Consider the following 24,700-nt stretch of genomic DNA (forward strand, 5'->3'; position numbering starts at 1 on the left):
TAGATCCACTTCCACCGCCTCCCATCCCCACTTCTAGGTGCCTCCCAGGACCTGTCTCCTCCATAAGGCCTGGCCTGAGACCAGCACCTGGGGGTTTCCTTTGTTCTTAAATCCCAAAAGCTCTTACCACTCACACCATACAAGATGGCGTGGGTTAGCAATGCCTGTCCTCTACTTCCACAGCTGTTGGGCCCGGAGGACGCAGGAGGCCTCAATGACTGGCTACCTGGGCAGCACACCTGATCCCCCACTTTAAGTTGAGGGTATCACCCGGCACTTTTCAATTTTCAAGCACATGTCCACCACCATTTATTCACTTAACAAGTGTTTCTAGAACACTTGCTAAATCAGAGCCTCGGGCCATAGATTAAAAACAAAAACAAAACCCTCTGAATGCAAGGAACTCACAGCTTAATCTGCAGTGAGGAAACGTTTCAGGGCCGTGTGGTGGCAAGCAGGAGACTGACGGAGGCCAGGGATGCCCCAGGCCCCGTCAGGATGGAGGCATTTGAAAGGGAGTTACACCTGCCCCATTCAGCACAACCCCAGGGTGTCTTCTCTAATTCCCCATGCAGCACCTGCTTGGATGGTACAAATAATTTTAATATCAGTCTAAGAATTATACGGTCAAAAGGTTAATATGGCCTCATGAATAATTAGACGATGGATTTCCAAGTACGAAGTCCATGTGATTTTGACTGTCCTCCGTCAGGGTGATGACCTGGCTGTCACCTTCTTCTCAAGTCGTCTCTTCTGATACTCCCATCCCATGGTGCAGCCACTCTGACCATCACACGGGTTCACGTCCATGTGGCTTCACTTTAGCTTGGACGCTCGGGTCCGTCCTGTCTAGTCAGGGCAGCCATCCATGCCCCAGGTCCAGTTAGGCCCCTCCCACTCTCTGAGTGCCCTTCACCTTGTCCGTCCCACCAGCCTCACCTGGGCCGACCTCACAGTACTGCTGTGTTCCCCTAACTGCCTTTCCTACTGGACACGAGGGCTGGAGGGAGTGACCAGCCAGGCCTCAATCATTCCATCCCTGGGGTCCCACACAACACCTGGCACACAGCAGGCATTTGGCAGTAAATGCTCGCTCAGGGACCCAGGACAATCAAGGCTAAGTTTCTGTTACTAAACAGGCCAGAGGGAAAACAGCCTGAGGAAGAACACACTTTCTCTCTCAGGAGTCCTAATGAAATGTCAAAGCCTTTCACCAACCTCAGACATTTACATCCTATTTTAAGAAGAGACAACTGAAGCTGTAGGGCAGTCTTTAAAAAAGCCTAAACTGTTTATCAAAGAGAGTAGGCGGGGCGGGGGGTGGGGTGGAGGATATTTAAGCCTAAGAAAAATTATTATCGTATAAAATTTACACTGATCCTGCCTGTATCTCAAAGCTATCTTGATTCTTGTCTCTTTGGGAGGAAAGAAGAAAAGTCTGCTTAGAATGAATGAATTAATCAAGCGTTTATCAGGACTTAACCTTTGGGACTCTGTTAGGCTCTGCACAGACACATACACTGACTCCTGCTTTGAAGTTGAACAAAAAGAAACCAAACCAAGAAGAGAGAATGTCAGAGTTCCCTTCGCATCCTGATCTGACTTCTGAGCTTATCCCGACTTCCTTTCAAGCCCTGACAACACCGGTTTATTCTCACACCAGGTGACACCAAGCTTCCCCTTAGTGTCAACCTCCCACCACTTCCACAAAGCCTTCTCCGACTTCTCGAGCCCACATTAATTTTTCTCTTTTCTGCATTCCTGTGGAGTTTCTTGTCTGTATAATTAATTTTGGCATTAAATCACAATGTCTTATATTATTATCTTTTTCTTAAGAGTTTATCTTATCTCTCTCAGAGAGCTTGTAAGAATCTTAAAGATCATGTTTTAAATCTCTCGTGACACTGTACTGAGCTTACAGTTGTTGCTGCTGTTTAGTCCCTCAGTCATGTCCGACTCTCTGCGACCCCAGATGCCTCTGTCCATGGGATTTCCCAGGCAAGAATACTGGAGTGAATTGCCATTTCCTTCTCCAGGGGATCTTCCCCACCTGGGATCGAACCTGTGTCTTCTGCACTGCAGGCAGATTCTTTACCGTTGAGCCAATGGGGAAGCGCTTCTTGTCTGTGATCTACTGTAAATCTTTCTACTTGTGCTCAGAACCAACTCCATATTCTTTTCCAACTTTCCCAGGAAACATATATTATTATTTCATTTTCCTTGTATATTCAAATTACCTCCCTCTCAAATAGTCTCCCAATGCCTTTTAAATACGCTCAAGAGTCTCACCATAGGTGCTTCATAAACACTGGCGACCTGAACTGGTCCCAGTCTGGTGGGTCTCCATGCTCTTTGCTGACACTGGCATTTGCTGTCACCTCAAAGTCAACCACAGATATCAAAAGAGGAACCGAGTGGGACACCTGCCACCAAGCGGGAGGGCGGGCAAGAGGTGATGATCTGTGAGCACTGGTCTCCCAGGGGTGGTCTTGGAAAAAACCACCCTCCCCCAGACGTGAGTGTTTTGGGGCTGAGCCCAGAAAATCCCATTTTCTAGGCTTGGGCTCAGAGATGGAATGTCCTTAAAAAGCCAAGAAATGGGAAGGAAAGGCTGCCCAAGTTCTAGATGTAAAATCGGCAGGAACACATGTGAATGGAGGCCGTAAATCCCTCCCAGGACTCAGACAATGCCTTGGTGATAAGCATGCAGATTGCACACCTAGTTCAGCAACTCCCCTGAGTTTGCTTGTAATTAAGGGGGTTAGAAAGGTAAAAAAAATATATAAACCCAATTAATCATTTAAATATTTAAAGTCAGATTTTTTTCCTCACTCCAGGATTAGTATATTTCATAATGCCAACAGCAGACAGCCCGGGTTTTTACTGGGGTTCATTTTAGAGCATGTTTAAACTAGTCAGATTGAGTGATGCTTCCAGCAACTAATCGCATGTCAAATAAAAGATATTTTATGTAATAAATTACCGCTACAAGTAATTCAAATGTCATTTATCAGTTTTATTATCAGTCAGGCAAAGTCTTGTTTCTCTATATTAATCAAAATCAAGGTTTTTTTTTTTTTTTTGGAGTAGTTTTGACACCTCTTGGCAAAAGTACAGAAGTGGAGAGGGAGAGTCACCCCCCGAGCTGAGAGGAGCAGGGTAACGGTACAAGAAGAGTGAAGCTCGACACTGACAACTAAAAACTCCAGGTATTTAAAATTACCATTACCATTGTTTTTATACTAGTGTCAAAGCAGGAAGGAGTCTGTCTCTAAGAAGATGTATTTTATTTTTAGGGCTGGGAGACTCTTAAAAATATTCCTACCTAAATACCTAAACGGAGCAATGCTTTTTCTCAGAGAGATCTGGGCAGGAGAGTGATTGAAATGACTGAATGCCCTCGCCACCCCCATTCTTCTGCCCCTCTCAGAGAGGCGAGCGTTTTAACCCTTTGTGCCCACTGAAAGTAGGCAAATGTATGATGTTTTAGGCCAATGCTGTGACTCACAGAATAATCTGTTCTGAGCAAGAAGTTGCCAAGTAGCCAGGAGACCCGCTCGGCATTAAGTCACGAAGGGAACAGCTGGAACAGGACAGATGTGCATCTTAGAGAATTCTGCACCCCAGCTGCCACTACCCGTCCTCAACGAATCCCACCAAACCCTGGGCCCAGGGACACAACTGGAGAAAAAGTGCAGAGATTCAGCCTTTGATTTAAAAGAAACACGGAGTGTGTGTAGTGACCCAAGGCAAAACAATGGATCGACAAGAACGTTAGCCAGGAAGAATGGAGTCCCAGGCTGGCGAATGCACCCCACTGGCTCGGAGGCCCCGGGACAAGGCTCGGCACCTGCACTGGCTCTCTGGTCTGAGCAGGACCAGGCGACCAAGGATGAGACCAACTGGAGTTCCTGGCACCTCCTCACTGCCCAGCCTTATCCAGGGGTCAAAGGAAAGGCAACGTCTAAATGAGACTTGTAACACACAAAGTGGATTCTAACCCACTGCCTGGTCCCTGTGCTGTCTATACGGATGACTGCACCTCCCTGTCTATGGGAAAGACAGCAAAGTGGGGGCCAGAAGGTGGTTCCAGGTCATGTGGTGGGGGTCAAAATGAGTCTGGCATTTGAAATTGTGCATTTTTAAATTGGATATCTAACACTTTAAAAGCATGTGTTGAAAAAATTAAAACTTCTGAGATAGACAATTATTGAAGAGGCATTTTGAAAGACAGCAAATCCAAGGCTGAGGTCTTCACACAAAACTGAGCAATTTTCCATTGATTTGGAATCAATTTTAACCTTTTTAGATTTTTCATAAGTGACTTAAAGATGGGGTTCTGCCTCTATTTTGGAAGCGTACATTTATTACTGGCTTAAAGAATCTTTATTCCTAAAAACATTTTTCATTTAACAACAACAAAAACCTCTTATGGGTCATGTTCTCATGTAACAATTAAAAGTTGCATTCAAAAAGGATGTTCACATTTAATTTGAAATTCTCTCACAGACTGCCATTATATAAATACATGTGGTATAGCCAGGACAAGGAAGGAAGGAAGGAAGAAGAGGGGTGGGGTAGGGAGGGCTAGCTTAAACCTATTAATATTAACTTTAAAAGATAAAACTAGGAGACATATTATTTCAGTGACCAAACAAGAATGTATCCATAAATTAGATGTTTATGTTCTTATTAGCAAAACAGTAACATGGGCTTCCCTAGTGGCTGAGATGGTAAAGAATCTGCCTGCAATAAAGGACACCTGGGTTCGATCCCTGTGTCCAAAAGACTCCCTGGAGAAGGGAATGGCAACCAATTCCAGTGTTTTTGCCTGGAAAATCCCATAGACAGAGGAGCCTGGTGAGCTATAGCCCATGGGGTCAAAAATGAGTCAGACACTATTGAGCAACTAACACTTCAACAAGCAAAATGCACTAATATAAGAAAATGAAAACAGAACCAATAAATACTTTTACAGATTCTTGCTCAAAACCAAAATACTTGAAACAAAAAAAGAAACTCATTTATTCTTGTCTCTCATGTCTTAAACCTTTGTCACATACTTAAAAGTTTGTCTAGAAGAGGACTTTAGAAAAACCCAAGAGCCATCTCCTACGCCCAGTCTCCCCTGGTTTGCTGAGTCTGAGAGACGTGAAGCACTACCCTTTGGCCAGAGTTCTGAATCCCAGTCAAGGTTAAAGCAGGAGCTTGAGCAGGTGACTTACTGTATGGCTGCGAAATGAGGTGAGGGGGCTGGACAGGAACCACCTGTGTGGCTGGGCCCAAGGACATAGGCTCATCGGCAGCCGTGCCTGACTGCTGGAAAGCCAAATCGATCTCTTCATCTGTCAGCCCTGGGGGAGAAGAGGACATAATTGCAGGTGAGTGCCTTTTGCCACTGTCCATGGCTGCAACAAAATCTTCATTTGAGAAAAGACCTTGGAGTCACAGGACGCCTAGCATCCTGTTAAGTTGCTTCCCCGATTTCGGATTCTCCGGAACCTCTTTCGGCTGCAATTTAACCTTAAGCGACAGAATATTAGCCTCAACACTGCTTCCAAATGTGGCTCATTCAATTTCCTTAATTTATCCTTGAGTTTATTGCTGCTTTTGAAGTCGCTCTGTACTGCAATTCTCCATTCTTCCCCCGAAAACAGATACCATCAACTGCAAATGTGGCTCATTTTAATCTGTAATGGTGTTAAAAAAAGAGGGGAAAAAACTAACAATAATGCATGAAAACAGACAGGGAAACAAAAAACTAATTATTGGGTGAGACGACTAATTAGTCTAGATCGTTTCTGAAGACGGGAATAATTTGCTTTATTTTATGACAAATGCAGAAATAAAAAGAAAAATCAGGACTGACTGTGATTAGTATGAATGGGATATAGAATGTAAAGAAGAAAATAAAACAAGAAAACAGATCAAAACAAGGCCAGGCCCAAACTTTCAGATGATTATTACTCTAGCCTATCGCAGGCTGCCTATATTGCCTTTGGCTAGTTTTTCTTTTTCCTTAAAAAAAAAAAAAATCCTCTCATACTCTAAACCACAGTGCACTTGGGACATGAGGAAATAGCAGGGCGCCATCTGCAGTGGCTATGACACGTGGAGAGGATTTGCCCATGGAAGGATAAAAGGCAACTGAAAAACCCATGAAGACCACCCGTCCAGTGGGCGCACAGCTGGGATATTTCAACAGGTCAGAGGCAGACGGGGGATGCTGGCTCTCAGGGAAGAGACGAAGGCCGCAACCAATTGATTGAGAGCTTCAGGATGGTCAAGAGTGGCACACAGGTGTGAGATTGTTCCACAGGGCAGTCGGGGAAGCGATCCTGCACAGAGAAGTACTCCAGGCGCTAACAGTGGGAGAAGCAGGTGGGAGGCCTCTGCTAGTCTGCAAAGCACTCTGGCTGTTCTGGGAATGCCGGCATCCAGCCCAGCCGCCACACAGAGCTTTTAAACTCGAGCTGAGAGTGTGGCCACATCTGCTCAGCAGCTCCCCATTAGAGGCCCTCAGCATGGTCTATCTGCCCCTGGGGGTAGATGAAGTACAAGGAGGTTCTAAGGATCAGCATCTTCCAAAGTGTGAGGCCCTGCACTCTGTGCCAAGGGGCTAATAGCCGGAGCATATTAATGCTCAAGCGCTGCCCAAGCTCAGCGCTGCCCTGCACCATGCTGGCAAGCGAGCTGGCTGCAGCTGCCCCTCAAACTCCTCACGCCCCCCACAAGTGGTCAAAGGAGAATACCTGGACGACTCTAAATGGCCCTGGGCCATCTCTCCTCTCTGCACTGAGCACTTGAGGTTCCTCCCCATTTAACACTGTGCCTCCTGTCCTCTTCACCCTGGCACACCAGCCAGTATGGGCAAGGCCACTCCTCCATGGCGTCTCAGTTCTGCTGGGTCCCCCAAGTAAGTGCAGCATCCTCTCAATAGGCTGACGTCAGGGGCAGAAGAGAGGCTGGCAGGGGGCAAAGGAACCATTCACTGGTGCTTACTGTTGTTCAGTCACTCAGTTGTGTCTGACTCTTCGCAACCTCATGGACTGTATGTAGCCTGCCAGGCTCCACAGGCTCCTCTGCCCATGGAATTTTCCAGGCAAGAATGCTGGAGTGGGTTGCCATTACCTTCTCCAAGGGCTCTTACAGACCTAGGGATCAAACCCAGGTCTCCTGTATTAAGGACAGATTCTTTACTGTTTGAGCCACCAGGGAAGGCCATGGCACCCTCAAATACAAGAGTTGAATTTGAGTACGTGGGGCCAGGCAGGGGATGTTCCTCCTCCCTAAGGCCCCAGCTTGTTGCAAAAGGTCTGTTTTTCTGTGCAGTGGCCTCCCAAGGACAGGGGCAGGAGAGACAGACAAGCTGGGCAAACATAAAGAACACGCTTCCCCAAACGAGCGCCTCCCGGGCTCCAGCCCGGGTGCTGACTGCCTGTCTGTCCTTCCAGCTAGGAGGGGAGCCCTATTCCAGGTTCCAGTAGGAAGGACATGGTTTCACCCCCATCATCAATGGTTTCACCCCCATTATCAGCCACGAGAGAGACAGGGCGCCTGCGGCATCAGCACAAGCGGCTGGTCACTGGCTCACGACGGGACTTTATAAACCTGGTGGTTCGCGAGCCCTGTCAGTCGCTGGCTGCAAATGAGGGTAATTCTCCCAAAAGGAGCATTTGGTTGCATTCTCATTTTCCCTTTCGGCTCTTTCAAATATAAACAAGTATGATAATGTTTAGCACTGGGGAAATATACGGCAAGTTACAGGCTGTGCTGTGCTGCTGGGAGCTGGGGCCGGTTAAAGGGACAGGACTCCCTGCCCGTGGTCCTGCCCTCAGGCCTGGAGCTCTGACGAAGCCTATTTTCCTAATAAAACGTGTTCCCTGCATTATTGCAGCCAAGCCCACAAGAGCGGCCACGGCTTAAAGGGCATCGGCACTTCCTTCCAAGCTCTGGTTTCACAGAGACCTTAACATGTGATGCGTCACATTTACATTGGCTGGAGTTCTGATATCCCCAGTTCTCCGGAGAAGCAGGATTTTGATTTAGTTATAGAAAATGAATTATTTTTATTCTTTTTTTTTTTAAAAAGAGAAGCATTTTGACAGTCTCAATGAACAATATAATTTCAGAGCTGGGCCATCACCCGAACCATCGACCTTATTTGACAGACTCAAAAAACAAAAACAAAAGAACTGAGGCTGAAGGAGGGTGAAAACTATGCCTCAAATCCTAGTAGTAAAAGCCTGGTGATGGCAGATGAAACCCCAGGCTCTCCGTCTCCAGCCTGGTGACTTCCCATGACGGCACAGAGTTACAGCACATCAAAAGGCAGACTCCAAAATGATGCCTGAAGCCTTCAGTTTTGTTAAAATATGAGGACTGATCTATCTTCCCCCACTCCCCTCACAGTACTCCGTCTATGTTGTTCAGTCACTAAGTTGTGCCCAACTCTTTGAGACCCCAGGGACTGCAGCATGCCAGGTTCCTCTGTCCTCCACTATCTCCCCGAGTTCACTCAAATTCATGTCCATTGAGTCGGTCATGCCATTCAACCATCTCATCCTCTGCCGCCCGCTTCTCCTCCTATTCTCAATCTTTCCCAGCATCAGGGTCAGGTAATAGCCAATGAATGCGGCTATACCAAAATGACACAGGAACTTAACGCCTGGATCTAACTTGCAAATGTCACCCGGACAATTTTTTGAACACCACCAAGTGACAAGGGTAGAGCGACCTCATCTCCTCATATTCTAATCAAATAAATCCAAGGTCTCTCACAGGCTGGTGCCTACGCTTCCCTTAGTGCCTTTCCTCTGGAGTGTCTCCCAGCTTAGGGAAGACTGACTCCACAGAACTCAAGTGATTCATCAGGGACTCACAGAGCTGGAGGTGAGGTGGAGTGTTACTCCTCTCCGAACACAGCACTTACCTACCCTGTCACCAGCTCCTGGTGCTGAAAGGACCCTGCCCTTACAAATGGATGGGGCATTGCCCAGGGGCCACACGGAAGACATCCAGGTTTCCACCCACCCTCACTGAGACAAACAGTGGAGAGATTCGATAGAGACCTTGCAGAATCCAAAAGGTTAAAAGGAATAATAAAGGAAACTGCCAATTGTAAATGAATTATATTTGGCTCTGAAAGCTGAGACACAGGCTATATTATAAAAGGCATCTCTTTGCGTTGTTTACCATCACCCTGACTAATGCAGACCTTTTTTTTTTTGTTTTAAATAATCTTATGCAAATTAGACAAACACACTTCCTTCCAGTTGATTGCTATCTGCAAGGAGTAATCTAACTGCAGAGGGACTGAGCAAGGGCTGAGCAGAGCAGACAGGAGAAAAGGGTGTCATCGTCCTGTGGCAGGCAGACCTCCTCCCCCGCCACCCCACCTCAAGTCATCCTTTAGCTGCTGCCTTTGGAAGAATTCACCAATTTTAGGAAAGCCTAACATTTCCTTTCAGCTGGGGTGTCAATGACATGACCTAATATCGTTAGCACTTTGCATTTTGATGCTCTCTCAGGGTCTTCACCTCTGCTACCTAGCGATTTGAGGAGCTACCAGCTCCTCCCCCAGTCTGTGACACGACAATTAAGCTCTGTTATTGACGGAGAGCAAAACTAAGAAAGTCCTGCTCAGTTATCCCATCCCCTCGCTAGCTTTACTTAAGAGGAGGAGAAAGGAACATGAGGGGACTTGTCCAAGGTGAGCAGGCAGAGCGGGATGCCCGCCTCTTGTCATTTCACCTTTAAGACCCCAGCTGTCTGATCTGCAAAACTGCACTGAATTCAGAGGGAGCCTCTCCCCAGCTGCCTGATTTGCAAAACTGCACTGAATTCAGAGGGAGCCTCTCCCCAGCTTCTGATCTGCAAAACTGCGCTGAATTCAGAGGGAGCCTCTCTCAGATGTAGAGGAGGAGTGAGGAGGACTTCTAGTCCTCTCGGGTTCGGTTCTCTGGAATCTACCTCCCCGAACGGTTTCCTTTCCCTGGAGAAGCCCCGTGTAGACACTGCGCAGGGACTTCTCTTCCAACACTTTCTGCAGGGTGGGATTCTTTTAAAAGGACAGAACAAGCAAGCTACATTCTGCTGATTAATAAAGCTGCAGCAAGTGAAGTCAATGGCCTCAGGGCTGCCACACCTGCTTATTTTTATCCCTTAGAGGATAAACAAAATTGTTTAAAGGTTTCTATTAAAATGCAAACAAAACCAAACCAGACTTTGTCAGAATAAGGATCTGCTGGGCACTGCCTGGCTCCATACAGGGGAAGCAGAGAGACAAGAGGACAGCAGGCAGCACTGTTCTCTGTATCCTCAGGTCAAACAACCACCGGGACAGCAGGGGTAGGGAATAGCTGGGAAATAAGCAAGGTGATGAATGCCCGACAGCACTGTTCGGCCCAGCTCGAGTTTTATAATAAAAATGTGGAGTCTGACGGGGATCAGGGAACAGGGCCAGGGGTCCAATGGCCACGGGCAGCAGTTATGGGCTGGCCACTCGGCTGTCTTCTGCCCTCATCTCAGTCTATTTACAGGACTTAGGAGATTCATCTGGGATGCGGGGAAACTGAACAGGGTCACCTCTCTCAGAACACAACTAGTTATCTACCCAGGCACACTCTGGGAGGAGATGAGGCAGAGAAGACAGCTGGCTAAAAATACTCCCCAAATTAAAAGAAAAATCAACTCTCTCAGAAAAGGTTAGGGGAGGAGACAGGGGGGAAAAGTATTTTTTTTTTTTTAATTTTATTAACATTTTGTTGGAATGGTGGAGTACAATAAGGACTCTCAGAGCCTCTAAAAGTCGTTGGATGACCTGTAGACCCCTATTTCCCAGTGCCTTGTATAAAATTGAATTTTTTAAACATAAATTACACGTAATGACGACACTGTAAAAACTAACAGTAATGGAAAGCTGTGCTGTATTTCATTAGCCTGTATTATTCCGTGCCACCTGATCCAGCCGGGCCTTGTTTATGAGTTAGTGTGTTAGCAGATGCCGATGGAAGCATTTGCTTCGACCTTGCTCTTCTCATTGGGGCATGAAATTACGACGGCAGCACCTTGATATTACAGCCATAAATACAGTAAACTGCAAATTTAAGCCAACGGCTCCTATTGTCTCTGAACATAAAGCTGATCGGTATTTATTTAAAAGGAGAACAAAAAAAATATTATATATCACCTTGTTTATGGGGCCTCCCCCACCCACTTTCTTATTCCCTCCCCCCAGCCCCCCAACCTGTCTAATTCACTTGGTTAAAATATTAAGCAAATAAGCCAAATGCTTTCTCCTCCGCTGATTAAGTCTTTCCAAGCAGCAAAAAAACAGTTTTTAAGAAAACTAGTTTCAAACAGCATTACTCTGAATGGAAAGAGTTTTTATAAAAATTGATCTGATGGTGGGGCCAGTCTCCACTCTTTTCGTATTGATATGTAAATTCAAGAACAAGACACAACAGTGTCACCTCTTCTTAAATAAGCAAAGTTTCAACAACAGGAGGAAAAGTTGCTGAGGATGCCTTGAAATTGAAATGTCCTCAGTATCCTTCTAAAAATCGTTAGGCAGAAATGCTATTTCCAAAAGCAGCAAAACAGTGCCTCCTGCCACCTATGGAAAGAAAGATATCTAACCAAGAATATAATTCTCATCTCAACACAGAGAGCCAGGGACCTCTCATTAAAACTTGCACCAATCCCCTCCTTTATCCCAGTGAACCATAAAGACAATATATCCTTTAAATACATTAAATGTGCAAGAAAAATAAACACAAAGACAAAAGGACACTGGATATCACCCAGCCACGTCTCCAAGTATAAATCACTGAGTAAAAAGCCAGTGCAAAAGCTACTGCGCCACTAGATCAGACTGAGGAGCCTGCCAGGCTTGGTCCACCATCAGTCTAAGCAGAGAAGGCAGCTCTGCTTTCTTAATGTCCCTGAGAGAGGCTCTTTGTGCCGCTCAGAGAGGCAAAAGGGAAACATAAAAACTCAGCCAAGTTCAGAGGCTTCAAAGGACTAGTGGTGGAAACGGCAGAACCCCAGAAGGCAAGCTCCACAACCACTGCGAGTGCATCAGGCAAAGGGTCATTTTAGCAGTGGAACTAAATGCAAGTTCTGGGGAGCAGTTTTACTCCAGATCAGACAGGCTGGGGTCATAGGAGCCAGAGCCCAGCACCACTGATGACATGGCCAAATCAACCAAGATCAAAAGTTTCTGCACATTTACTTTTGTTACATTACTCTACAAGGTGGACGGATTCCCTTGGAGCCCTAAATTATTTCAGCCACACCAGTCGCTGAGCTTAAGCTCCTTCCGCATGAGGAGGAAACTTCCCTGTAAAATTTATTGAGCTTCTCTGGGGAGTAGTATAACTGGTGAACAAGACAGACGTGAGCTGCCCCTCTGTGTAACACAAATTGAGATCTCTCGTATGAAAGACTGGGAGGGTTTCCAATCAGCATCTATGATGTCTATTTTTAGATCCAGCCTCTAAAGGCTTTGCCTTTTTTTCCTCTTAATCCCTCTCTGCTAAATTAAAAACAAAAACAGGGGTTGCTTCTCATATATGATCATCAATTCCAAAGCCCGACAAACATTGCTGCTGGCTGTGCTGGACAGCAGCAGCTAACCCTGCAGGTTCCTGGCAACAGGCTGGGAAGCCAGCCCTTCCCACTGGGCAGTGAACAAGTCCTGGGGAGGAAGTACGTCTTAAGGACTGAGGAGTAGGAATATCAGGGATCACTGTTACTTGAACACCGAAGGCCAAGGAAGCTAGATGTATGTTTGTGCATAGATAGGAAGGCCAAGTTAATAAACACCTTTAACCATCCTTGACTCTTCCACTCCTTTTAAAAGAGGAAGTGAAGTTTGTTTAAAGAAAAAGAAAACTTCACCTTTGACGACCAAAGTAATTTAGATCTGGAAGAAAAGTTGAAGTTCATCTAACCTGTTCTTTTTCTTTTCCTTTCCTTCTGTTTTACAGGTGGAGAGAATAGAGCAGGGAGAGGGGGCACTGATTGCCAGCGATGGTGAGACCCAGGGCAGAACCAGAAGCCCAACACAGCACTCTTCTTACCGCCCTGGAGGGATGGAGCAAGTGCAGCCTGACCTGCCTGCTCCCCACTCTGCTACCTGACACAGTGCATTTTAAACAAGCAAACTCTTAGAACCAACCGTCTCAAAGACGAGGAAAAACAAAAAGGATAAATGGAACATGGGGAAAACTAGATGAAGGGTGAATGGAACCTCTATGTTTTTAAAAAAAAAGAATAGAAGTATGCACACACACAAACACATCTGTTTAGTCATGTGTATAAGCATAAAATAAAGACTGATGAGAAACAGGTAACGTTGGTCCCCGGTGGAGAGGAGACTAGCTGGGCACATAGACTGAAGGCGGCCTTTTCACTGTGTATTGTTGTTCCATGTGAACATATTTCTGACTCAAAAGAATAAATTAATTTTTAAGAACAAAGAAAATATTTGGAGGGAAAAAGGAAACTTAATTGTGAACAAAATCATTTGGAATGATTATCCCCATTTTCTGGAAGAGAAAAGCCAAGGAAGAAGAAGGTGCAGAGATGTGCCGAGAAGATCAGATTAGAATGACATTTACAGCATCTAATTTCTTGCATAACCCATTGTGGCTGTAACATCAGCAGTCAAGTACAAGGTGGCTTTTTTTTTTTTTTAATTGTATTTTTTGAAAGGCAGGCATCTGTTCTATTTTGACACATCCTGGCTGCCCAAATGTTTCTTTCAGCTCTAAATATTTGCTTCACCAATGGAAATGTTTCCATTGCTGCAACAAAACAAACATTTGCTTTGGGATGGGAGGGATAGCCATACGCTGTTTCATATGTTACTCGAAACAGCCTGATTTGGGAAACAATTGTACTGTGGGGCGCAAACCAAGATGGAGATTTTTGTTCCTTAAAGAAAACCCTGTCACAAGAGTTCCATGCACCGAGGGTACACTCTGTCACTCAGCTGAATGCTACAAAAGTTCAATGTTCACCTGGGGTTTTCTTTTACATCTTGAATCATAAACATATGATCAGAAAGGTTTATTATTTGCCATTCAACTTGTTTCCTAGAGTTTTAAATTACCATGCAGCTATCAGATTTTTTTAAGTCCTCATATTAATCTGATATGAACACAAAACATGTTATGTTCTAATGGGTCAATACATTACTTTGTCACCACCTATGTGTAGCTCAAATGAATCTGGTATTGGTTACTACTGTTAACGTTATTCGTGTAGTTCTACACTACATTATTAGTGTAGTTCATTATTAGAGAAAAATATTAAGTACTCAACCATAAGCACCTTAGCACACACACACACTCAACCATATCCATAAATATTTGAGTGCTTACTTTGCTAGGCAATGTGTGAGAGTGGTGACCTCACCTATCCTACCTGTGAAATGGCAGCTTTCCTCTTCCCCCCAATTTCTTATATTGGATGAGTATTTTGGCTGTCTCCTATCTATAATATACTACCTGTAATATTATAATATATAGACAGATGACATTTAATATACAGTTACATCTACCTATTGATAAAGATAACAGTTCAACTACAGAAAACATGGAAAATAAAGAAAAGCGTATCAGTCAATGTACCGCTAAAATTATTAAGACTGAGTTTTTTCAAATTAAAAATGACCTTTTTGCATGAGAATACCCAAAGCTGGCAAGCGTGCTATGGAAGAGCAAACCGAGCAGTTCTTGGAAGACGACTCAGCATTCTATCTCAAGAGTATTTAAAAATATTCACAACCTTTGACAACTATTTTACTCCTAAGAAATAATAAAATAATGTAGTATTAGACTAATATACAAAGGTGGCTTGTTGCCATTTTTGAATAATAACCAAAAATTTAAACAACATAAATGCCCAAAGAGGAATGATTAGGCAAATTATCACACATTTGAGTAATGTAATACTATTCAAACGTTCACAGTCATATGAACAATTTGTGATGGCATGAGAAAATGCTTTCAATACATTAAGACATAAAAAAGCAGATGTTATATTCACAGCATCAGATGATTACATTTTTTAAAAGTATGAAAGGAAGCAGTGTTGCATCACTTTTAACTTAATCTGAATTCGACTTATCCTTGTTCTGAAGGAAGGAGGGAAGGAAAAATTACATTATCAATAGTATAGAGAGGCCCATCCTTTCTTTCAACGAGCGTTGAGTTGTCAAGTGAACACAAGACAGGAGGTCTGAATTTACTACCCATTCATCAGTTCATCCCATACCCGGGCGGCCTGAGCACCGTGCTGCAAGGTGTTCTCCCCATAAAACTGGGGGCCCCTATGCGAAGCCAATCATATCATCTGCAGTTAAACCCAAGATCTGTTTCACTGTGAAGAAAAATGAGGCTGTACTGGACCTATTGAAAGGTAAGACACTGGTCTCCTGCATCACATCTTTCTAAGGGATTTTGAACAATTATTTTGAAAATTAATATTTAATAGATATATTCTCATGTGTCTGTATGTATGTCTTCAGTTGCACAGTCCTATCCGACTCTGCAACCCTATGCCCTGTAGCCTAGCAGGCTCCTCTGTCCATGAGATTTCCCAGGCAACAATACTGGAGTGGGTTGCTATTTCCTTCTCCAGGGGATCATCCTGATCCAGGGATCAAACCCATGTCCCCTTGTCTCCTGACACTGGCAGGCGGATTCTTTACCACTGCACCACCTGGGAAGCCCCAGCTATATCCCCATAGTCCAATTCTGTATTCTAAAGATGCAAAAGGCTATATGGGAAGTTAAGTCTCCTTCCCACTCCTGCCACCAGGCCAACTAGTTATCTCTCCCAGAGGCCACCACTACTGCTAGTTTCCTATACCCCTTTTATAGGTAGTCCATGAATATGAAATTGCTTTCATATATTCATATATTTTATACATAGGGAAATTCCCTGGTGGCTCAGATGGTAAAGAATCCGACGCAGGAGACGTGGGTTCAATCCCTGAATCGGGAAGATCCCCTGGAGAAGGGAATAGCAACCCACTCTAGTATTCTTGCCTAGAGAATTTCATGAACAGAGGAGCCTCGCAGGCTGCAGTCCATGGGGCTGCAAAGAGTTGTGGACATGACTGAGCGACTATCACTTTTCACTTTTTCTTATATTTCATATATTACACATGTATATGTTCTTGTTGTTCAGTCACTCAGTTGTGTCCAACTCTTTGCAACCTCACGGACTACAGCACATCAGGCTTCCTTGTCCTTCACCATCTCCTGGAGCTTGCTCAAACTCGTGTCCATTGAGTTGGTGATGCCATCCAACCATCTCTTCCTCTGTTGTCCCCTTCTCCTTCTGCCCTCAATCTTTCCCAGCATCAGGGTCTTTTCTAATGAGCCAGTTTTTCACATCAGGTGGCCAAAATATTGGAGTTTCAGCTTCAGCATCAGTCCTTCCAATGAATATTCAAGACTGATTTCCTTTAGGATTGACAGGTTTGATCTCCTTGTTGTCCAAGGGACTCTCAAGAGTCTTCTCCAACACCACAGTTCAAAAGCATCAACCTAAAGGGCTCAGCCTTCTTCTTCTTTTTTTTTTTAGGGCTCAGCCTTCTTTATGGTCCAACTCTCACATCCATACATGACTACATGCATATGTATATATTAATATTTATATTCACACATAATTATTTCTAATACAAATAATAGAATGTTACAAATACTGCTTTATACCTTGCTATATTTCAGAGCACATTCCATACTGTCAGTATTTGTAGAGCCCTCCCACTCTATTTTAACAGCTATGAGGTATTTTGTCACACGGATGTACCATAACTTAACTTGGCCCTTAGTGAACTTTTACTGTTATGAAGTCCCAATATAAGGCCTTGTACATTTGCAAGTATGTCCCTGGAAGTAGCCATTCCGTTCTCCAGGGGATCTTCAGATACGTGCAGTTTTAATTTTGATAAACACTGACAAACTGCCCTTCGCAGAGGTTATTTCCACTTACATTCCCAGCAGTGTGCACGTGTCTGTTTCCCACAATTTTGCCTATATGATCTTACCAAGGCCTTTTATCTTTGTCATTCTGAAAGGAAAAAAGATGGTCTCACTGTAGCTTTAAGTAAACATTTCTTTGGGTTCTATAAACATACAGAAAAGCATGCAAATGTTAAGTGTACAGCTTAATGAATTTTCACCCAGTGAGACGTCCAGGTAACTACCACTCAGATCAGAGCCAGAACAGCTTCAGGGGTGTCCCCCCTGCTCCCCCGACAGCTGCCGCTTAACTTCTAATACCACTGGTCAAGATCACTTAGTTTTGAACTTTATATAAATGGAGTAACACAGAAAGCATCCTTTTACAAGGGATTTCTTCCACTCAATATTATGCTTGAGAGATTCATCCTCGCCATTGCCCTCAGCCCTGGTTCATTCTAACTGCTATGTACTACTCTTATATAGGGTAAGAATGAACCACAATTTATCTGTTTCCAGTTTTGAACAACAACAATCTAATTAGTACTGCTATTAAGATCCTTATGCATATATTTCAGAGGGGAACGGCTGGACCATATGGGGTATGCATATTATCAGCTTTAACAGATGCTGTCAACAGTTTCCTAAGTGACTTGCAACTGACACTTAGGCCAAAAGTACATCCCACACTGAAGTTCTTAGTTTTTATCTCATTCTGATTTTAATTTCCATTTCTCTATTGACAACCTCAATGAGGTTGAACATCTTTCTGTATATTTACTGTCTTTATTGGGAACAGTCTTTATATCTATGTATGTATAATTTTTATATAAAACTATATAAATATGGTATATTTATTTTTTTATTTATTAATTGGTTTGGGCTGCGCTGGGTCTTCATTGCTACGCATGGGCTTTCTCTAGCTGCTACCACTCGTTGTGGTATGCGGGCATCTCATTGTAGTGGCTTCTCTTGTGGAGCAGTGGCTCTAGAGCACAGAACCATTTAGTTGTGGTACACGGGTTTAGTTGTTCCGCAGCATGTGGGATCTTCCTGGACCGGAGATTAGACCTGAGTCCCCTGTACTGGCAGGCATATTCCTATCCACTGTACCACAGGGAAGTCTGTAAATATGGTATATTTACATATATGCAATATGAAAATTCTGTTCATTGTGTTGCTACAATCCTGACTGTTTTGTCTGTTTGTTCCATCAAGTATTGAGGGTAATCTTTTAAAACTTTCCACTATGATAAGATTTGTCTAGTTCTCCTTTTAATCTGTCCATTTTTGCTTTGTGCATATTGAGACTATGTTATTAGGGACAGATATACTTAGAATTGTTAAATCTTCCTGGTGGTGGACCATTCTGAAATTTCTTTCTCACATGACTTTTAAGTCTATCGTGTCTGATATTTTCTGAATGTTAAGCCTTAAGCCAACTTTTTTACTCTCCTCTTTCACTTTCATCAGGAGCTCTTTAGTTCTTCTTCACTTTCTGCCATGAGGGTGGTGTCATCTGCATATCTGAGGTTATTGCTATTTCTCCTGGCAATCTTGATTCCAGCTTGTGCTTCTTCCAGCCCAGCATTTCTCATGATGCACTCTGCACATAAGTTAAATAAGCAGGGTGACAATATACAGCCTTGACGTACTCCTTTCCTAATTTGGAACCAGTCAGTTGTTCCATGTCCAGTTCTAACTGTTGCTTCCTGACCTGCATACAGGTTTGTCAAGAGGCAGGTCAGGTGGTCTGGTATTCCCATCTCTTTCAGAATTTTCCACAGTTTATTGTGATCCACACAAAGGCTTTGGCATATTCAATAAAGCAGAAATAGATGTTATCCTGAAACTCTCTTGCTTTTTTGATGATCCAGCGGATGTTGGCAATGTGATCTCTGGTTCCTCTGCCTTTTCTAAAACAAGCTTAAACATCTGGAAGTTCATGGTTCACGTATTGCTGAAGCCTGGCTTGGAGAATTTTGAGCATTACTTTACCAGAGTATGAGATGAGTACAACTGTGCGGTAGTTTAAGCATTCTTTGGCATTGCTTTTCTTTGGGATTGGAATGAAAACTGACCTTTTCCAGTCCTGTGGCCACTGCTGAGTTTTCCAAATCTGCTGACATATTGAGTGCAGCGCTTTCACAGCATCATCTTTTAGGATTTGAAATATTCAACTGGAATTCATCACCTCCACTAGCTTTGTTCGTAGTGATGCTTTCTAAGGCCCACGTGACTTCACATTCCAGGATATCTGGCTCTAGGTGAGTGTGAGTGATCACACCATCGTGATTATCTGGGTCGTGAAGATCTTTTTTGTACAGTTCTTCTGTGTATTCTTGCCACCTCTTCTTAATATCTTCTGCTTCTGTTAGGTCCATACCATTTCTGTCCTTTATTGAGCCCATCTTTGCATGAAATGTTCCCTTGGTATCTCTAATTTTCTTCAAGAAATCTCTAATCTTTCCCATTCTATTGTTTTCCTCTATTTCTTTGCACTGATCGCTGAGGAAGGCTTTCTTACCTTTCCTTGCTATTTTTTGGAACTCTGTATTCAAAGGGGTATATCTTTCCTTTTCTCCTTTGCTTTTCACTTCTCTTCTTTTCACAGCTATTTGTAAGGCCTCCTCAGACAGACATTTTACTTTTTTGCATTTTTTTCTTGGGGATGGTCTTCATTCCTGTCTCCTGTACAATGTCACAAACCTCTGTCCATAGTTCATCAGGCACTCTATCAGATCTAGTACCTTAAATCTATTTTTCACTTCCACTGTACAGTCATAAGGGATTTGATTTAGGTCATACCTGAATGGTCTAGTGGTTTTCCCCACTTTCTTTAATTTTAGTCTGAATTTGGCAAGGAGTTCAATCAGCCACTGTCAGCTCCCGGTCTTGTTTTTGCTGACTGTATAGAGCTTCTCCATCTTTGACTGCAAAGAATATAATCAATCTGATTTCAATGTTGACCATCTAGTGATGTCCATGTATAGAGTCTTCTCTTGTGTTGTTGGAATAGAGTGTTTGCTATGACCAGTGCATTCTCTTGGCAGAACTCTATTAGCCTTTGCCCTGCTTCATTCTGTACTCCAAGGCCAAATTTGCCTATTACACCAGGTGTTTCTTAACTTCCTACTTTTGCATTCCAGGCTCAACATTCAGAAAACTAAGATAATGGCATCCGGTCCCATCACCTCATGGCAAATAGATGGAGAAACAGTTGCTAAGTCGCTTCAGTCGTGTCTGACTCTGTTTGACCCCATAGATGGCAGAAACAGTGGCTGACTTTATTTTCTTGGGTTCCAAAATCACTGCAGATGGTGATTGCAGCCATGAAATTAAAAGACGCTTACTCCTTGGAAGGAAAGTTATGACCAACCTAGATGGCATATTCAAAAGCAGAGACATTACTTTGTCCACAAAGGTCTGTCTAGTCAAGGCTATGGTTTTTCCAATGGTCATGTATGGATGTGAGAGTGCCGAAGAATCGATGCTTTTGAACTGTGGTGTTGGAGAAGACTCTTGAGAGTCCTTTGGACTGCAAGGAGATCCAACCAGTCCATCCTAAAGGAGATCAGTCCTGGGTGTTCATTGGAAGGACTGATGTTGAAGCTGAAACTCCTTATTTTGGCCAACTGATGCGAAGAGCTGACTCATTTGAAAAGAACCTGATGCTGGGAGAGTGAGAGCAGGAGAAGGGAATGACAGAGGATGAGATAGTTGGATGGACATGGGTTTGGGTAGACTCCAGCAGTTGGTGATAGACAGGGAGGCCTGGTGTGCTGTGGTTCATGGGGTCGCAAAGAGTTGGACACGACTGAGCGACTGAACTGAACTGTATAATATTTTAATATCAAGTTTCCTGTGGCTAACATTTGAATGGTATCCTTCTCCATCATTTTATTTTTAATTCTTTCTTTTCATTAAAGGGGTGTTTGTTGGATGTAGCACCGAAGGGGGCTTAGCTTTTTTAAAATTCAATCTTGATCAACTTTGCTTTTAAGGCAGTATTAGTCTAATTACATTTAATGTAAGTACTGAAATTTTACGGTTTATATCTTTCATCTTACAATTTACTTCCCTTTTGACCCATTTAACAACCTCTTTTCTCTCTTCAAGCCAACTTTTAAAAATTTTGTTTTTCCCTCTATTAACTTTAGTTGAAGTAGGTTTTGATGGATTTCTCTAAAGTTACGCTCTTCCTTTTGTAGTTATTAAATAGCTTGGAAGTGGTGGGGCGGGGAGGGGGGTGCGCAGGAGATAACTTGGCTACTTTGCTTCAAACATTCACTCTCTAATTTTAGCACATATCGGTGGATGATGTTGTCTACAGTGATAATTACTGTGGTGTTTGGTGGAGGACCCTCAGGTTTTAAGATGTTTGAGAACTAGTGCCCTAGACATCATGATACAACCTTGACTTGATAAAATTTTATGTAAATGAGAAATTGCCACTTCACCAAGAATCCTAACACTCAGAACATTTTTACTCCACCCTTTAACTTTTTGTGTTACTGTCATACACTTCAATTATACATGTATTTTATTTTTTATTTTTAACTATTTATTTTATTTATTTGGCTGCTCCAGAGGAAAAATGGCATGCAGGATCTATAGTTGCAGCATGTGGGATCTAGTTCCCTGACTGGGGGATTGACCCCAGGCCCCCTGCATTGGGAGTGCAGAGTCTTAGCCACTGCACCACCAGAGAAGTCCCTATACATGTATTTTAAACATTATTTCACACAGCCAATACTGATCTCTGTTTGCCCTTTTCTTTGCTCTTCCTTTCTTCCTGTGTCTGTGTCTTCGTGCAGGATCATTTTCTTTCTGCCTGAAAACTCCAGGAGTGTCTTTCAGTGCAGGTGTGCTGGCAATGAATTCTCTCAGTTTTGTTTATCTAGAAATGTATCCTTTGCTTTTAAAAAGTGTTCTATTGTCAAATAATTTCAGACTTAGAGAAAAGGTACAAGAATAGTAGTAGAAAGAACCCTCATATCTTTCACCCAGATTCTCCAAATGTTAAATTTATAACTCTGTGCTCTTATTCTCTATCTATCAACTTGTCTATATAATTATTTTCCCTGAACTGTTTGGGAGACTAAATTACACACATGATACCCTCCTTCCCCTAAATATTTCAGTATTCATTTCCTGGTTTGGGTAGGGACGAACTCATGCTCGTGCATAATTGTAGTATAACTATCAAAATCAAGAAGTTAGCACTGTCAAATTTATACCTGTAGCTCAGACCTCTCCTCATACTAATCCATGTGTCCACATGAATGTCTAAGAGCAATCTCAAGGTACGGATGTCTAACCCTGAGCTCCAAATCTTGCTTCACCAAACTGCTCCATTCCCAGTTAATGGTAACTCCATCCTTCTAGTCACAAGGCCAAAAACCTTGGTTGTTGTTGCTCAGTCACTAAGTCAGGTCCAACTCTTTGTGACCCCATGGACTGACTGCAGACGTTAGGCTTCTCTGTCCTTCATAATTTCCTGGAGTTTACTCAAATTCATGTCCATTGAGTGGATAATGCTATCCAATCATCTCATCCTCTGCTGCCCCATTCTCCTGCCCGCAATGTTTCCCAGCTTCAGGGTCTTTTCCAATGATTCAGCTCTTCGCTTTAGGTGGCCAAAGTATTGGAGCTTCAGCATCAGTCCTTCTAAGGAATATTCAGAGTTGATTTCCTTTAGGATTGACTGGTTTGATCTCCTTGCTGTCCAATGGGCTCTGAAGAGTCTTCTCTAGAACTACAATCGAAAGCATCAGCTCCTCAGCGATCAGTCTTCTTTACGGTCCAACTTTCACATCCATAAAAGCCTTGGAGTTAACATTAATTTCTATTTCTCTTTCAGATTCCAGAGCTAACAAATCAGGATATTCTGTTGATTTACTTCCAAAAAACATCTAGAGATCTAAGGAATTCTCCTGGCTCAACCCAGGCTCTCCAACCCTCCATTCTTAACATGGGCAGCCAGGGCAATCCTGTTACAGCTTATGTCAGATTATATCACTCTTCTGCTTAAAATCCTCTGATGATTTTCCATTTTACTAAAAGTAGAACTGAAGTTCTCACATAGGTCAAGACTTCACTGTACAACCTCGCTTCCTGTTAGCACTGTGAGCTTACCTCTCACCATGACCCACTCACCTTGCCTACCCACTGGCCTCCTTTCCATTCCTAGAATTTCCCAGACATGCTCCTTCTTCAGGCTTCTACACAAGAGGTTCCCTTTTCCCAGAACTCTTTCTCCCCAGAACTCTGTATGGCTTGCTTCCTCATTTTCTTCAAGGTCACTCACATGTCATTTTAGTAGGGCCTTCCCAAGGCATTCCATTTAAAACTGCAACCTTCCACTTGTTGCTCTTACTCTACTCACATTTGATTTACCTTTTATTCTACTCACTGCTGTCTCCCTTCTTCCCCAACATTAGAACATAAGCTCAATGCAAATAAGAGATATGGGGTGATTTTATGAACTGCTATATTCCCAGTACCTAGAACAGTGCTCAGGGTCTACTGGTACCTGGCAGATGCAGAAAGGATAAACAAACAGAAGATATGCAATACACATGAAAGTAATGCTGTTCAGGTTTGGGGAGGGCCAGTTCAAACATGGAAAGAAAACAGAACCCCACCTTCTTGATCTCCTCTTTGCCCCTGAAGAATCTCTTTAGAACTTCCAAGGAGCCCCTTGACATGAATACACCCTGCACTAAGGCACACTATTTTTGTTTTTCAGCCCACCAGTTCCTGCACTCCCCAGTCTTCTGCCCCTGGGGCTCCAGCGATCGCAGTAGCTTTCTCCCAGGGCTTCTCAGATCTGGTCAGCTGTTCTGGATTCTGTCTTCCACTGCCAGAGCTTTCTCTGATCACCCTGGCCAGAAGCACTTTTCTATACCGATTCACAGGGAGGCCTGGCATGCTGCGATTCATGGGGTCGCAAAGAGTCGGACATGACTGAGTGACTGAACTGAACTGATACTCGCTCAGTCGTGTCTGACTTATTGTGACCCCATGGACTGCGGCACTCCAGGCTTCCCTGTCCATCACCCAACTCCCAGAGGTTGCTCAAACTCATGTCCATCAAGTCAGTGATGCCATCCAACCATCTCATCCTCTGTCATCTCCTTCTTCTCCTGGCTTCAACCTTGCCCAGAATCAGGGTCTTTTCCAATGAGTTAGTTCTTGGCATCAGTTGGCCAACTATTGGAGTTTCAGCTTCAGCATCAGTCCTTCCAATGAATATTCAGAGCTGATTTCCTTTAGGATTGACTGGTTTGATCTTCTTGTAGTCCAAGGGACTCTCAAGAGTCTTCTCCAACACCACAGTTCAAAAGCATCGATTCTTCAGCACTCACTTTCTTTATAGTCCAACTCTAACATCCATATGTGACTACTGAAAAAACCATAGCTTTGACCAGATGGATCTTTGTTGGCAAAGTAATGTCTCTGCTTTTTAATATGTTGTCTAAGTCTGTCATAGTTTTTCTTCCAAGGAGCAAGTGTCTTTTAATTTCATGGCTGCAGTCATCATATGCAGTGATTTTGGAGCCCCCCCAAAATAAAGTCTCTCACTGTTTCCATTGTTTCCTCATCTATTTGCCATGAAGTGATGGGACCAGATGCCATGATCTCAGCTTTCTAAATGTTGAGCTTTAAGCCAACTTTTCCACTCTCCTCTTTCACTTTCATCAGGAGGCTCTTTA

The 24,700-nt window shown here is 43.5% G+C and overlaps 1 protein-coding gene across 4 annotated transcripts in view; it reads right to left on the minus strand.

Moving 5' to 3' along the window:
* PEX14 (peroxisomal biogenesis factor 14) overlaps positions 1–24,700 on the minus strand; it is a 144,663-nt gene that overhangs the window by 26,073 nt on the left and 93,890 nt on the right. For all 4 annotated transcript variants that reach the window (XM_027564930.1, XM_027564932.1, XM_027564931.1 and 1 more), the window contains exon 4: positions 5,226–5,354. In XM_027564930.1, coding sequence (XP_027420731.1) covers positions 5,226–5,354 — 129 coding nt within the window. The remainder of the gene's footprint in view (positions 1–5,225; positions 5,355–24,700) is intronic.

This window comes from Bos indicus x Bos taurus, chromosome 16 (assembly GCF_003369695.1).
Source record: "Bos indicus x Bos taurus breed Angus x Brahman F1 hybrid chromosome 16, Bos_hybrid_MaternalHap_v2.0, whole genome shotgun sequence".
Lineage (NCBI taxonomy): Eukaryota > Metazoa > Chordata > Mammalia > Artiodactyla > Bovidae > Bos > Bos indicus x Bos taurus.